General features: G+C 35.5%; 1 protein-coding gene across 2 annotated transcripts in view; it reads left to right on the top strand.

Annotated features, from left to right (window-relative positions):
* LOC126481799 (alpha-1,6-mannosyl-glycoprotein 2-beta-N-acetylglucosaminyltransferase) overlaps positions 1–16,393 on the top strand; it is a 444,750-nt gene that overhangs the window by 406,867 nt on the left and 21,490 nt on the right. Inside the window, exons 4-7 of one of the 2 annotated variants that reach the window (XM_050105753.1) lie at positions 3,412–3,653; positions 6,827–6,972; positions 7,104–7,264; positions 12,409–12,516. In XM_050105753.1, coding sequence (XP_049961710.1) covers positions 3,412–3,653; positions 6,827–6,972; positions 7,104–7,264; positions 12,409–12,516 — 657 coding nt within the window. The remainder of the gene's footprint in view (positions 1–3,411; positions 3,654–6,826; positions 6,973–7,103; positions 7,265–12,408; positions 12,517–16,393) is intronic. The other variant, XM_050105754.1, reaches the window with a different exon arrangement.

Here is a 16,393-nt window from a genome sequence, read left to right as displayed (position 1 = left end):
TTTCATGGAAATGGTGGCCAGGTATTTTCTTCATTGTGGATCGCACAATTTGGTTGCCCTTTATATGTCACAACAGACCAGGGGCATAAATTCGAATCGACACTGTTCTCAGAATTGGCCAACCTCTGTGGTTTCCACGATCATCATACAATGGCTTACCACCCAATAAGCAACTGAATGGTGGATTGCTGTCATAGAACATTAAAAGCTGCTTTAATGTGCCATGTGCAGTCTTGGTCATCAGCTTTGCCACTTGTTATGTTGCGCTTTCGTACAGCATTAAAAGCAGATTTAGGAGCATCCACTGCAGAATTAGTTTATGGTGAACCCTGAAGACTGCCCTCAGAATTCTTCACCAATCATACTGGGGCACCACAGACCGAATTGCCTTATGTATTGCAAATGGTGTGCGAGTGTATGGCCAGACTTCACCCATCTGCTGTCTCGAGGCCTGGGGCAGTAACTAGTTTTATGCACAAAGGTCTACGGTCATGTACACGCGTAATGTTAAGGACAGATGCTGTCAAGCCACCGCTGCAGCCCCCACATTCTGGGCCCTGCAGAGTTCTCTCCCGAGATGGACATACCATGCATATAGGTCAAAATGGCAAGTCCCAAGAGGTATCACTGGAACGTGTCAAACACACACATATGTTACTGACTGAAGAGGATGTACACACTGAATATGACATGTCACCATCCACACTACTGGATGTGGATGACACTGTCTTGGAGCCACAAGAGGAAGTTGCACCATCACTACCAGCACCGGGGGCTGAAGAAGATCAAGCAAAGCCTTCAATACACACGAGTGCTGGACGTCGGGTGGCATATAAATACCCCATGCCGCTACATTCTCAGTGATCCATTCTACATGGGAGGGGGAGGGGGGGGGGGAGGAGGAGGGGCTGTGTGGGACTCACCAGAAGAACATCTGTGAATGCACAATGAAACATAATATTATTTTGTGGCAAAGAGCGCACGGACAATCTGCTTTACTCTTTGATTTTTATTAGTTTTCTTTGTATTGACTTAGATTTTTCAGTGTATTGGTGTTTGAGCTTTAGGAAGTTATTGCCTGACTACTACATTGTATCTCTTCAGCAGACAGAGAGAAGCTTTAGTTGGCTGAAAGTCACTGAGCTTTCCTGACTGACCCATTCTGCTGGTACTGCTACTCTACTGATGACACAATATTTGCTGCCTTCTTTTATACTGGTAGGTCCATCTCCAATGACATCTAGTGGTCAGTTCCATATTACATTAGAGTGAGTGGGTACTTTTGATCATATAGGTTATGTTCATTTCATCATGTATCACATTTCCATTCTTACATTTTCTTTATTCAACATTCACTGACAGAGCTAGAGCATTTCATTCTTTATTCATGACTTTTTCCACCCTCACAATAAAGGATGGCAGCCAAAAACAGTTGCAGGATAGAATTTTTTTATTAAAATTCTTGACCAAGGTTTCGGTACATATAAATATACCTTCATCAGAAGTAAACTTCCTGAATAGAAAGACACATTCATTAGAAAAGCCATATCAACGAAAGTGAGAAACAGAAGCTTAAATAATGGTGAAATTGCTAAAGTAATACAGGCACACAATCTTTAGTACTTACTAAAATTACATCATGCACTGGAGAATAATGAAACAATTATGCCAAAAGGCGTCGTCAGTAATTAAAATATCATCTCCATTTGTACAACATGTGTAATGGGCACAGGATCAAAGCGAACAGTTTAACAATGTTACTTCGCCTATGAACTGTTGAGACACGAGTGTGAAGGCACTAAGGTAGATTGTTTCGCCGAGAGAGGGCACTTGCATGTGCCAGACTCGCGCATATTACAATCCATAAATACATACATAAGCGCATCAAAAATTATTAAAGGTTGTGTTAATTCAAACTTTGTCTTAATAAATAAGGCGTATCATGCCAATTAAAGACATTTATGTAAACTAGAAATATAGAACCAAATTTACCTGTGTCTTAGTGTCAAACGGATAAAGCTTGCGCTTGGAACATCTAACGAGAGAGGGCACTACTGTAATGCGCGAGAGTCTCGCGTAACGTAGGCAGTGAAATACATACTAGCGAAACAACCAAAATGTTATAATAAAACGAAACCATCTTTCTGTATGAATAAAACATAGTAGTCATTTAACCACACATACACATTGAAATTCATAATTAACAAACACCCTTGTTTTCATTGTATTTATGGCAGCCTTTCCCTACTTGTTTATTTTCATCTTTATTATTTCTAACCTTAATGCCATTTCTAATGCTGTTGGTCATTGATCTGCAGAATTTTCACTTTTCCACAGTCTGTCCTGAATTTTTGACATCCCACCTAATGCTATACGCCTCTTTCTTTATAATTTTGAATTTGGCTTCTTATCTTCAATAGTGGGTTATTATCTGATTTTGCATCATCACTTGGACATCATATGCTGCCCTGCATTTTGTTCTAAATCTTTCTCTGACTTGTATTTACACTAATTAGTATTCTTCCAAGTTGTTTAGACAAGTATCCATTCTACTCTGTGATTTGGGGGCAATATATTCACTACAACCAGTAGTAGTAATTACTAAATTTCCTCAGGCATTGTCTCTATTTTAGTACTGTCAGCTTGTGATGTGAACAAGCAAACCTATATAATGCTGTTGCTGTCATTTTGTAAGAAAGTAACTATCACTGTGTTACCCATTTTGCTATTCATAACCACAACAATGTTATGTTACATAATACACTGGTAACATTCTTGCTTCACAACACCCATCTGACGTCTCTTTATTATTTCCATTTCACTTCACTAATCTTTACTATGTCCAACTGCAGTCAATCCAGAGTTTGTGATCACCACTATATAGCTTTCAGTTTTCTAATCTAACACCCATCAACGTGTACAACACTAGCCATACATGCAATTGTCGTGAAAATACCCCCTAATCCTTCCTTGAGCACTTATGTCTTGGAGAATGGTATGGCTGGTAGTTTATTTCAAATCTTTTGACAAGGTAGTGGCCATCCAGATATCATTGTGAAAAACTAACAATCCAGTGAAGAAGTGGAGTCACTTTTGTGTCCTTAATATAGTTTATTTCATTGCATTATGGATATCAAATTGATTGAGCATTGATGACTATCCCTCCATCCTTAGTGGTAGCTACCCATGTGACAGGAAAGAGGATATCTTGAGTATCTGCCCATTGATCTATATGCCTTTGATGTGGCTGTAGCACAATGTGTAAGATTTCCTGTATTAAAAGTCATTCCTCATGAGAAAGATTATTTTTATTGAAAATATTAGTTTTGATTGTAATCAAGTGGAACTGTGCTGTATATGTAAAAACTCATTTAGAAATACAATGACCAAATGTTCTCATCTCTGTTGCAGGTGCACACAAGGATTATTTACCTGAGGCATCTAATTGTCAGCCTTGCACAAGCAAGGGACATAGATACTGTACTGTTAATCTTCAGTCATGATTACTATGATGAAGAGATTAATGAGCTTGTGCAGAGCATAGACTTTTGCAAAGTCATGCAGATTTTCTACCCTTTTTCCATACAGACACATCCAAAGGAGTTCCCAGGAGAATCCCCAGGGGACTGTCCACGCAACATAAAGAAAGAGCAGTAAGTATAGTACATTTTTACCCCAAATCTTAACTCTCATTCCTATCTTGTATCTATTGTACTGTTACAATTATAAAACAGAAGATACGGTCTAATTCTTCATTTTTTGTGTGAGCTACAACAGATTATGTGATATGTTGTTTCAAAATATTTATGCAAATATAAAATTACGTAACTTGTGCACAAATTGATCTCACTGGCCATGTGTGTAAGAAGCTAAACTCGCTATTTTTTGCATCTAAGATTATTCCCTAATTCTACCATACACACCCATGAAAATATGTGAATGCATTTACACTGTGAATGAAATACTGTCTTATGTTCAAAATTAAGCATTTACCCTACACAAAAGTCAGTCACATGGCAACACACATAGACAGTAATGACAAATCCTTCACAATTGTTTAAAAAAAATACATTTTGCCTGTGGTTCTTAGTTTATCTGAAAAGTGTTTACCAAAGCAAAACACACACACACAAAATATTGAAGATAGCAAGCTAAGGAAAAGTAAAGTAATTTTGTCCCCATAAGTAAGGTCATGCTAGTTGACTAATATTAAAACATTTTGCAATTTGCAACTATTATGTTTGGTAAACTAGAATTCTGGGTTAAACAGCATTGAAACACCCACTACATTTTGATACTGTTCTACAGTATAACAGCCCTATCTTACTGGGAAGTTCATTTGCTGGCTTAATCTCTATATATAAAAAGGCAATGGACTGACTGACTGACTGACTGACTGACTGACTCATCGTTGCCCAGCCCAAACCGCTAAGGACAGAAACTTGAAATTTGAAGGAGGTATGGATCTTATATTTTAGGCATCGTTTACAAAGGGATTTTTCATGATTTCAACCCTAAGGAGGTGAAATAGGGAATGAAGTTTTCATTTTAAATAAGTCACTATTAAGGCAATTTTGAAGCTAGACCTACGAAAATTAGTATTTGGTTTCTCAGTCAGAAATAAAGAAATCTGTGTTTCAGCATTTTTGGAAAATTAACTCTAAGGGAGTGAAATAGTGGGTGAAAGCTTTTTTGAAAATATGTCATTATTAAAGAACTACTAAAGCATTTTTAGAGCTACATCTATGAACACTGGTATCTGACTTCTTGGTTACAAATTTAAAAAAAATGTGTTTCAGTGTTTCTGAAAATTAAACCCCTGAGGGGGTGCAATAGGGGCTGAGATTTTTTATGAAAATATTTTATTACAAATGCATTTTTAAAGCTAAATCAATGAAGTTTTAAATTTGGCTTCTCAGTTAGAAACAAAAAATAAGTGTTTCACCGTTTTTGGAATTTCAAACCTTATGGGGTTTAAATGGGGGATGAAAGGTCTTATGGAAATATCTTTTAAGCTAAATACATGAAAATTTGTATTTGGCTTCTCTCTTGGTAATAAAACACATGCATGTCAGTGTTTTTGGAAATTCAACCCCTAAGGGGGGTGAAACATTTTATGAAAACATTTCTTTGTGAAAGCATTTGTAAAGCTAAATCTTTGAAAACTGGTATTTGAATTCTTGGTTGGAAATAAAAAAATATTTGTTTCAGTGTTTCTGGAAATTTAAGCCCTAAGAGAGTACAATAAGGGATGAAAAATTTTAAGTAAATATTTCATTACATTAAAAAATTTTAAAGCTAAATTTATGAAAATTAATATTTCACTTCTCAGTTGAATATAAATAAATATTTGTGAGTGGGTGAAAGTTGCTATGGAAATACCTTCACAAGAAAGCAAAAGGTATGGTTAAGAAAAACTTAAGACTCCGCTACCAGAAGCACATTTTGATCAGAAATACATTGGAAGAGACCATACGTATATGTCCTTATTTAGCGTGAAAAGCTTAGAAAGTTTTTCAATTTGTGAACAAATAAAAATTCAATTAAATAAAAAAATATCTCTGCAGGCCATACGGTCTATGCGAGTGAAGCAGTGGGTGCTAAGCTAGTACATGCAAATGGAAAAATGACGATGAACAAAGTGGAGAAAATCGTAGTTCAATTACTGTGATAATGCAAATTCCAGACTGGAACCAACATTGATAATATGTTTATCTCTAGCAGTCCTATAGAGGTATATTTGTGAAACGTAAGTGGAAAAGGATTTTCCAGATTTTAATGATTTCTCCATTTTTTATTGATGTAAAAAGGCTGAATTTTAATAGCTCAGATGGAGGAAGAAGCTTTTATCTCAAATGATTTGGGTGATGTCATGTAAATTATAAATACCAGTGGATGGACATGTGTTTAAACCTCGCTGCTTCCGAAAACACATATAGTGTCACAAACAATTAGGCAGCTTCAGTTCTTATTTAGGGACTGATGCCTGTCTTTTGGGGGCTCTTGTCATAAAACAGCTGTTATAATGAGAGTTTTATCATAACAGGAGAGCTCTTGGGTGTGTTTGAGAGAAAATCATATTACATTTCCCTTATTGGAGGCAATCAGGGGAATAATTCAGTTTCACTCGTGAGTTTTGACACTTTATGAATGGAGAGTATGTTGGTTTAATTTTTTATTGAACCAAAAATTTAGAGTACTGATTTGAACAATTTATCATTCACTGCAACAGTTGCCTATCAGGGGTAAACACATAGAATGAGGATTGCCCACTTCTTTAATATTCTAAGAAATTACATAATCATGCAAATTCCTTGTAACAGTTTCTCAGGAAAAAGGCATACACTTTTAAATGAGTTGTAGAATTCATTATTCATTAACAATGTTGAAGCAAGTGTATATGTAATACTGCATGCAATGTACCTTTTCATAGTTAGTTGACATATTTAAATATTTATTTTTATTCAGTCCCATTGATTACATGAGTACAGTGTGTGTATTTTTCTATAGACAGGAACACATGATTTATATCATCTAAATTTTCTTAATGTTGCATTTGTACTTCACAAAGTTTTAAGAGTGACTTATTGTGAGTAATCTACATTTATTTTCTATTTTCTGTTTTTCTATTTAGTTTCTATTGAATTAACAAAACATTTTTCTTCCTTACATGTATTGTGAAATTATAGCCTGGTGAACTGTTAACTAAGAAATGGGAAAAATAATTCATTTAATTCTTAATGTTTATTTCCATACAATATGGAAAAAGTATTTTGATGTCATGTCACTATGAAGTTAAAAAATTTGTTCATTTATTCCCTACCAGGGCCAAGGAAATGATGTGCAATAATGCTTTATACCCTGACTTATATGGCCACTACAGAGAAGCAAAATTCACTCAAACAAAGCACCACTGGTGGTGGAAAGCAAACAGGGTGTTCAATCAGCTGGATGTTACAAGAAATCATACAGGTATGCTGCACACACAAGAGTCAGCACTGAAGAGCTAAACTACAACTTTCAGAAAACGGTTACTTATGAGAGAATAGACTTTGAACTTTTTGTGTGGGAATGTTTCAGGTTAACTATGTGCATTGTTACAGGGATGGTGTTGTTCCTAGAGGAGGATCATTTTGTTGCTGAAGACTTTATTCATGTCATGCATCTCATGGAAAGAACTTGTAAAGTCAGTTGTGATAGGTGCAACATTCTTTCCCTTGGCACGTACCTGAAAACCTACAATTATTATGGAGATTCAAAGAAAGTAAGAAATATTTGTTTACAAGTTTAAATTGTTAAGAATATTGTTGATAAATGAATATATTTGCATCCTCTATCAGAATATTTGTTTATGTATTAAATCTGGATCATTATATGTGGTATCCCAACTTAGCTAGAAATACATTGTTTCACTGACCTGGAATCAACTGACCATATACTCAAAACATTTGAACCTGGTAGTATTTGAAGTGGCATTTTATTGTCAATGAAATGTGAATACATAAATTGCCAACTGAGAGCAGGGAAATACCAGATTAGTTACATTATACTTACAAACATTTTCAAAGGTTGTAGAAACCATTGGATTAGCTGGAAATGTAGTGGTAACAGTTTATTGGGGATAACTTGCTATGATGTAGACCAATTGCCTAAAATAAAAGTAAAAAGACTAACAGATCTGTAATTTGGCTCTATATTGTACAATAGGGACTTTATAAAAAAAGTAAAATCACTTATAAAGACAAAGATTCACTTTCAGACACAAGTACAATGCACCCATGTGTATCAAGAAGAGTTTCAACAAATACTGACAAAAACCTCACAGAACTACAACATTATTTATTGGTCTTGATATTTCATCTCTTATGAGAACTTCATTTTTAAAACAAAATCCTGCAAAATAGAGCAGCTGTATTTTTGTGAAACTGAAATAAGCCGGAAAAATATAGATCAATATGCATTCTTAATACCCTCTTTAAAACTGCATTTATATTCTTCTGATCTTTTTTATGCTTATCTGTTCCTGTGCTAGTCCTTTTATTCATATCTCTTATTCTGATCAACTTGGCTGCCCTTACTACATGTCTACAAAATGCCTTCACATATTACTTAATTACTTCATCTTGTACATACAGTACCTCTCCACATTTGTCAGTCTTTCAACTATTTTGGTAATACCCTTCATTTTTCCTAACTTAAGATTATGTGCTCATGTTTGCATGCATACTACATCCAATGTGCTCAACAATCTGTGTGATATGTACTGGAATTGGGCTACAGTCAGAATTTATTCCCTCTTCTGGTCCTTTTGGTGACCAATACTGGATAGTTCAGTATAGGTCCCATTAATTTTTTACTTCTTTGGTAAGGGTTTCCTGTGGACTTCCTTTCTCAAATATTCCTTGCAGTATATCCTCAGTTAACATAATAGTTTAATATTTCAGTATTTCAAGTGCTTCAGTTTTCTCTTTTTCCAGTGCTCTTGTGGTCTACACTTCACTTTCGAATGTGCAGTTTTTGAGCATTTAAACTTTTTTAAAAAAAAGTACAATTAATAATTTAACACCTTAAAGTACAACTTAGAAGACAGTGCTAAAATCTCCACCACAGATTGTGTTGCAGCAATAAGTGCCCCATGTCAAGTAGATTGGAGACACTGCCATGTGTGTTCTGTTACTCTTTCTTGCTGAAAAACACTTCTGAGTCCAGGCACCTAGGATGTGCTCGTTTTATGCTGTCACAAAAAAAAAAAAAAAAAATGAAGGTCTTAAAAATCATGTTTCTTTAAGAGGGATGTACAAAGAATCTAAAATTTTATTATTTAAGTTTCTCACAAAAAATTCAGAAACAGTTTACCAGGTATAAATATTTTTAAATCATTACTTATAGGCATGCTGAATACAAGATAGCAAGAATGACCATTTTACCTTCAGTTTATTCAGAAGAGCATAGTATGTAATACATGGCAAATTTTCATAGTGTAAAAGAGCTTCTCACTCACCTACTTACTGTTTAAAGTCAGAGAAATGAATGATCTGACTACCTAAAATATTTTAATATTAAATTTGGTAAATTAGAAGTAAGTACCTTGTATATGTTTCCACATATACTTTGATCTATTGGTTTCCTGGTTCAACTGGACTGGGCTATGTCAATCTAAACCACAACTTTGCAATTTTGATGAACTAAATTGTGTGTGACCAGCTATCAGTCAAACTGCCCTCTTTGTTATCTTTTTTTCCAGATGTTCATTAACTCTTATATTTCCCACAGAAAATGTTATTTCTAACAAAGTATTTTGTGTGAAACAGAAATATGTATTTCATGTTCCAACTTTGGTTTGTTCACAATGTACTGAATGAGGGCTTCTTAGTTCCTGATATATTTAAGCTGGTGGAAGTATTAGACTGCAGGCCAGGAGTGTTTTGTGTGCAGCTGTAGGCAAGATTGGTGATGTAACAATACAATACTTGAGCATAACATAGCCACTACCGAGTGAATGGTGAATGCCATGGTGTCCCCTGTCAAGATAGTAAGCACCAGTGTAGTCCCATAACTGTATGAGGTAAGGGCAACATGTACCCCTGCACCACCACTATTCCCATGGTTGTCTATGTGTTGGGCTTGGGTAAGTGGAGCTGGCTTTCTCTGCTCCATGCATCCCCCCCCCCCCCCCTCCGCCCCCCCCAAAAAAAACCTCATTCAATATGTCTTCAACAAACAGCACACAGTCAACCAGTAGTTTGCTCTGGTTTAGTCTTTGTAAGAAACTTGGGTGTGTGTTTCTCACATATATTTTCCACATGTGGAAAAATATATAAAAAAAAAATTAAAATAAAGCATAAGATTCAGTACAGCAATTGCCAAAAACCTTCCGATCTGATGAATGTACAATGTATTGAGTCTCTAGATATGAATTAGACAACTCAGTTGCTTGCTTTAAGGATTTATTAATACCACTTCTTTCATTACTTCTGCTGTATTTTTTTTTTTTTTTTCAATTTTAATGTTCAGCATGTCAATCCCTCCTTCCCTCTAATCTTCGCCACTTGCTTAGATTGTCATTGTTTAATTTTCTGCCTGTAATTACTCCTCTTTTGTTTAATCAGTAATTCATCAAGATCATTTAATTTTTCTTACAAGCATTCCTATCCATGAACCAAAAAGACAGGGCCATCTGTGTACCTTAACACTGATGAAATGGCTACTTCACTTACTGCTTATGTTCTGAGATATTCTGTCATGTACTTTGTTTTCTATTATAGCAATTAACCAGGAAGTTATACTGCACTTAATTCAGGACAATTGTAAATTAATGCCTCTTGGATATACAGAACACAAATTTTGAGAATAGAAAGAACAAATTTGCGTGAGTGTATGAGTTATTTTAGCATAAAAGCTGCACTCTGTCATAGACAGAAAGGATGAGACTGTCATTCTTCAACAACAAGTTCAGTTGGGATTCAAATGTCAATCTGCTTTTGAGATTACTTTCCAGTTTGTCTCAATCTGTTTTGGTTGCAGAGTTGTTCTGCTTAAAATTAGAACACACACAATTTCTAAGCTAAATGGTACTCCGGTAAAAGACTTCCTTTTTGCCAAGATATATATGTCAAATTATAATAGGATATTAAAACTAGTTTCAAATTAAGTTTAATGATACATTAAAATAAATATAATTCATAAGAAAAGTAATTTGTACATTGTGATTTCGGACATGCAAGTCTAATAAATATAATACATATTCTTAAGTGCTATGAAATTCAGCAAGAACATTCCATCACATCACATGAGTGCTCATGTCATATAACAACATTAAACAATATTGATTATATATCTGAATTTTATGAGTACATAATATTACATAAATATAACCACATAAATGAACAATATTAAATAGATATATAAAATTTCAGATTTTATTTTGCTTGTATCACTCAGTGTTTGCTTATGGAATGCATATCATGTAAATAAGTGTATGGTGAATACCCTAGTTGCGCAGCATCAATTGTTAATCGTATAAGGTTTGCAGTACTATGTGGACTGATCAATTGACTACTGTAATCTCCTGTTATCCCTGGTAATCATGTTTTTTACATATAGGAGTGCATGTGTATGATTGCAAGACTTCATCTGAACATTTTGAACAATTTTATTTTCTTTCTGCATTAAAAAAATGAAATTTCTTCCCTTTTGTTAATAACATAATACACAGTGTTACTTATGGAAACTGCTTAAATGTAGAACACAAGGAATGCTTTTACCTGCAAAAGTTGAGTCTTCAAAATTAAAACCAATAAGAATTTTTGTATTGGCATTTCAAGGCCTAAGACAACAGAGCAACCTCTAGTAAGCAGAACAAATATTTTTAATGAACTGAGAGGTTTGGACAGGGGGAGGGGGAGACAAGAGAGTTTACCGAAGAACCAGCTTTTAAAAAATAAATAATATTCTTTAACTCCATTACTTAAAACATGTTGGTTACATGAAGTAATATGATACTTCTGTTTCACCCACAATAGTATTACAATATTTTCTATTGACAAATCCAGGGAAACACGCACAGTTCTGTAATACACAGAACAGTCAGTAACAGCCCTTCATTGTTCCATTGATACTGCAACTAACATATACCTCTAACCTGCTGTGAATCACAAGTCAAGAGAATGAGGGGAGATGACAAATAATCAGTAGCAATGCTAACTTCATTCCAATAGTTTTGTATTGGATATGTTCATGCCATGTAATTTTTGCTCTGACTTCTTACAGTACCAGTAATTCAATAAGTGTTGTGTGTACTACTCTGGGAAACTTTGGTTTTCGATGAAACTATGTTTCACCACTAATGCTTGACTTCTTGTTCTTTTTATATACATCTTAATATAATGATTTCCAGTTCTATAATAAAATTGTTGTATTGATATGTGTTGTGCACTTTACGTTAAGCTTCCTTCAGCTTTTAATAGTGACACAATATTTTCAAACTTTGCTTGCAAATTGCTTTTTTGTGTTAGAATTTTTTTTAAATCTATTGCAGTTTCTATTTGGTGATGTTTCAAGCTGTATATAACTGTATAAACACCATTTGTTATAAAACGTCCCCTCTTCCTGGTTACAAATGAGATTGTATGTACATGTACAGATAACTGTTGCACTGTTGATTCTAATCTGTGTTCCCCTTCAGTTACCTTGTATTTTAATAATCTGTGTAAGATACAAAATTTGCTGTTGACTGTAGAGATCACCATTAATTTTTCCTAATGATAACATACATAAACTGTCACTGAAACATAACTTTTCAGCAGCAGCTTCACTCAGCTTCCATGCACTGTCATGCTGATTCACTTTCTCACTTGCCTCTGCTATATGTGTGTGTGTGTATGTTGTGTTGTCTCTCTTACATTCCAGAAGGAGGCTCTGAGAGCCATGAAACGCCACCCGTCTTTCTCTGCAGGCTCAATTCCTCCATCCTGGGGCTTCCAGATACTCCCTTCTCTCTATCAGCATTACCAGAAGGTATAGGATTGCTGGCTAATAATGGCACTCAAAATGTAGCCAATATTGCCATTTGACAGTAAAGTCCCTGCAAGTCTGCATGTTGCAATATTATTGTGGCTTATTCACTGACATGCTATGTATGTAACTATGCTTGGATATTGAACTACAGTTGTAGAATACTTTTAGCACTCATGCACGTGGTATGACTTAGTTATAAGTGCAAAAATTGAATGTTGGCTGTAGTATTATTAGGAATTTGTGTGTTGCACATGAAAACAAATAAATAAATTTACTTTATAACTTTTAAATTGAGACATACTCTAATCTATTCAGGCAAGTTTAGGAGAAATTTCTATTTTTAATTCATAAATTTGCAAGTAGGAGCAATTGAAAATATCAAGATCAGAACAATTATATTCATGTTAAGGAGTAATGATGACTGATGGCTGGTGATGGTGGAAAAAAAAAAAGGTGTACAAATAAGGACGGTGAAGTAGTAGATCTCAAGAAGAAAAAATTTGGTTCTGGGAACATTAATAATCTTTCATATATAAAACGAGGGAAAGTCAGCCACTCACCTACCCCAGATCAATGCATGGAGCACAGTAACATGTAACAGAAAATAGCATTTACAGTGGCTTTTGAGCATTAGCTCCTTTTCTAGCAGTAGTACACACATTCAAACACATCACCGCACAGACACCTGAATGCACACTCCCATGGCCACAGCAACAAGTCTTGCTGTGGCCATGGGAGTGTAGATTTGTATGTCTTTGTGGTTGCGTGCGTATGAATTTCTGTACTATTGCTACAGAAAGAGGTAGTGCTAGAAAGCTTGTGTGAATGCTGTTTTCTGTTATGAGTTACTGTGCTCATGCATTGATCTGTTATAGATAAGTGGTTGCCTTTCCCTTATTTTACATATTGATCCATCCAGGAATTTTCATTATTGTTAAAAATATTTCATACATTCCTAAAGATTTATACCACATTCAGTGCATTGTAAGTTGAAGATACCTATTTTGCAAAGCAATGGAAATTGGAACTTCCACAATGTCATTTCCCTGAGTGCTTTATGGTGTGGTTGATTCCAATATAGTTACAAATATGTTTATTAAAATATTGGAGTCATTACACTTTGGAATACGGCTTCTGTATATTGCGAAAATAATTGTCTGTCTTTCATCATTATGTTTTTGTAGTCCACCCAGCATGTTCAATTATCATGTTTAAAGAAATTCAGCATGGAGACCATAGATACTAGGAATATTCCAGTCGAGGTATGAAGTCTCCTACGTTCCTTCAAGATCAGTGTGGACTGAGTCAAGTCATACATTAACAGCCAGAAGCAGACACTCCAGGCCATTTCAGTAACAACAAATTATGTCTAGTACTAACCTGCTCACACTGGTAGTTATGGGACTTACTTCTAGATTACTTTCTATATGTACACAAATATTAGGCAAAAGTACTCCTCCTCTTATAGAGCTCAGAAACTGTTTTTATTTAATACCTTAAAAAAAGGTTCTATGTAACTTTACAAAGATCACTGTCTATTTATTATCATGAATTATGTGGTATTTCCATCCCTGATTCCAAATAGGTTCACTGTAGTCAGATAATAAGTACCCAGTCCTTCATAAACTGAAAATCCTCCCTCTGTCTCACTTACAATGCCATTCATGCCACAAAGAGCATCACATTACATTTAAAAATAGTGATAGTTACATTCATAGAAGCATTATTTTGTACAACATGTTGCTATGTTTTGAACAGATTCTCAATAAACATGTGCAATGACTTCTTGTTCTGTTGTGGACAAAATTGACAGTAGTTGTTGTTGTTGTTGTGGTCTTCAGTCCTGAGACTGGTTTGATGCAGCTCTCCATGCTACTCTATCCTGTGCAAGCTTCTTCATCTCCCAGTACCTACTGCAACCTACATCCTTCTGAATCTGCTTAGTGTATTCATCTCTTGGTCTCCCTCTACGATTTTTACCCTCCACACTGCCCTCCAATGCTAAATTTGTGATCCCTTGATGCCTCAAAACATGTCCTACCAACCGATCCCTTCTTCTAGTCAAGTTGTGCCACAAACTTCTCTTCTCCCCAATCCTATTCAATACCTCCTCATTAGTTACGTGATCTACCCACCTTACCTTCAGCATTCTTCTGTAGCACCACATTTCGAAAGCTTCTATTCTCTTCTTGTCCAAACTAGTTATCGTCCATGTTTCACTTCCATACATGGCTACACTCCATAAAAATACTTTCAGAAACGACTTCCTGACACTTAAATCTATACTCGATGTTAACAAATTTCTCTTCTTCAGATATGATTTCCTTGCCATTACCAGTCTACATTTTATATCCTCCCTACTTCAACCATCATCAGTTATTTTACTCCCTAAATAGCAAAACTCCTTTACTACTTTAAGTGTCTCATTTTCTAATCTAATTCCCTCAGCATCACCCGATTTAATTTGACTACATTCCATTATCCTCGTTTTGCTTTTGTTGATGTTCATCTTATATCCTCCTTTCAAGACACTGTCCATTCCGTTCAACTGCTCTTCCAAGTCCTTTGCTGTCTCTGACAGAATTACAATGTCATCGGCGAACCTCAAAGTTTTTACTTCTTCTCCATGAATTTTAATACCTACTCCGAATTTTTCTTTTGTTTCCTTTACTGCTTGCTCAATATACAGATTGAATAACATCGGGGAGAGGGTACAACCCTGTCTCACTCCTTTCCCAACCACTGCTTCCCTTTCATGCCCCTCAACTCTTATAACTGCCATCTGGTTTCTGTACAAATTGTAAATAGCCTTTCGCTCCCTGTATTTTACCCCTGCCACCTTCAGAATTTGAAAGAGACTATTCCAATCAATATTGTCAAAAGCTTTCTCTAAGTCTACAAACGCTAGAAATGTAGATTTGCCTTTTCTTAATCTTTCTTCTAAGATAAGTCGTAAGGTTAGTATTGCCTCACGTGATCCAACATTTCTACGGAATCCAAACTGATCTTCCCCGAGGTCCGCTTCTACCAGTTTTTCCATTCATCTGTAAAGAATTCGCGTTAGTATTTTGCAGCTGTGACTTATTAAACTGATAGTTCGGTAATTTTCACATCTGTCAACACCTGCTTTCTTTGGAATTGGAATTATTATATTCTTCTTGAAGTCTGAGGGTATTTTGCCTGTCTCATACATCTTGCTCACCAGATGGTAGAGTTTTGTCATGACTGGCTCTCCCAAGGCCATCAGTAGTTCTAATGGAATGTTGTCTACTCCCGGAGCCTTGTTTTGACTCAGGTCTTTCAGTGCTCTGTCAAACTCTTCACGCAGTATCTTATCTCCCATGTCATCTTCATCTACATCCTCTTCCATTTCCATAATATTGTCCTCAAGTACATCGCCCTTGTATAAACCCTCTATATACTCCTTCCACCTTTCTGCCTTCCCTTCTTTGCTTAGAACTGGGTTGCCATCTGAGTTCTTGATATTCATACAAGTGGTTCTCTTTTCTCCAAAGGTCTCTTTAATTTTCCTGTAGGCAGTATCTATCTTACCCCTAGTGAGACAAGCCTCTACATCCTTACATTTGTCCTCTAGCCATCCCTGCTTAGCCATTTTGCACTTCTGTCGATCTCATTTTTGAGACGTTTGTATTCCTTTTTGCCTGCTTCATTTACTGCATTTTTATATTTTCTCCTTTCATCAGTTAAATTCAATATTTCTTCTGTTACCCCAAGGATTTCTATTAGCCCTCGTCTTGACAGTATTTGATGAAAATACATGGGTTCTAAAGGTTCTAAAGAGGTGATTGTGCATATTTCATGCACTGCACAGACAAAAACTGTCATCGTCGCAAATTTCTCTAGTACTTGCGCTCCC

The sequence above is a fragment of the Schistocerca serialis genome, chromosome 5 (assembly GCF_023864345.2).
Source record: "Schistocerca serialis cubense isolate TAMUIC-IGC-003099 chromosome 5, iqSchSeri2.2, whole genome shotgun sequence".
Lineage (NCBI taxonomy): Eukaryota > Metazoa > Arthropoda > Insecta > Orthoptera > Acrididae > Schistocerca > Schistocerca serialis.
This window is presented reverse-complemented; position numbering and strand designations above follow the sequence as displayed.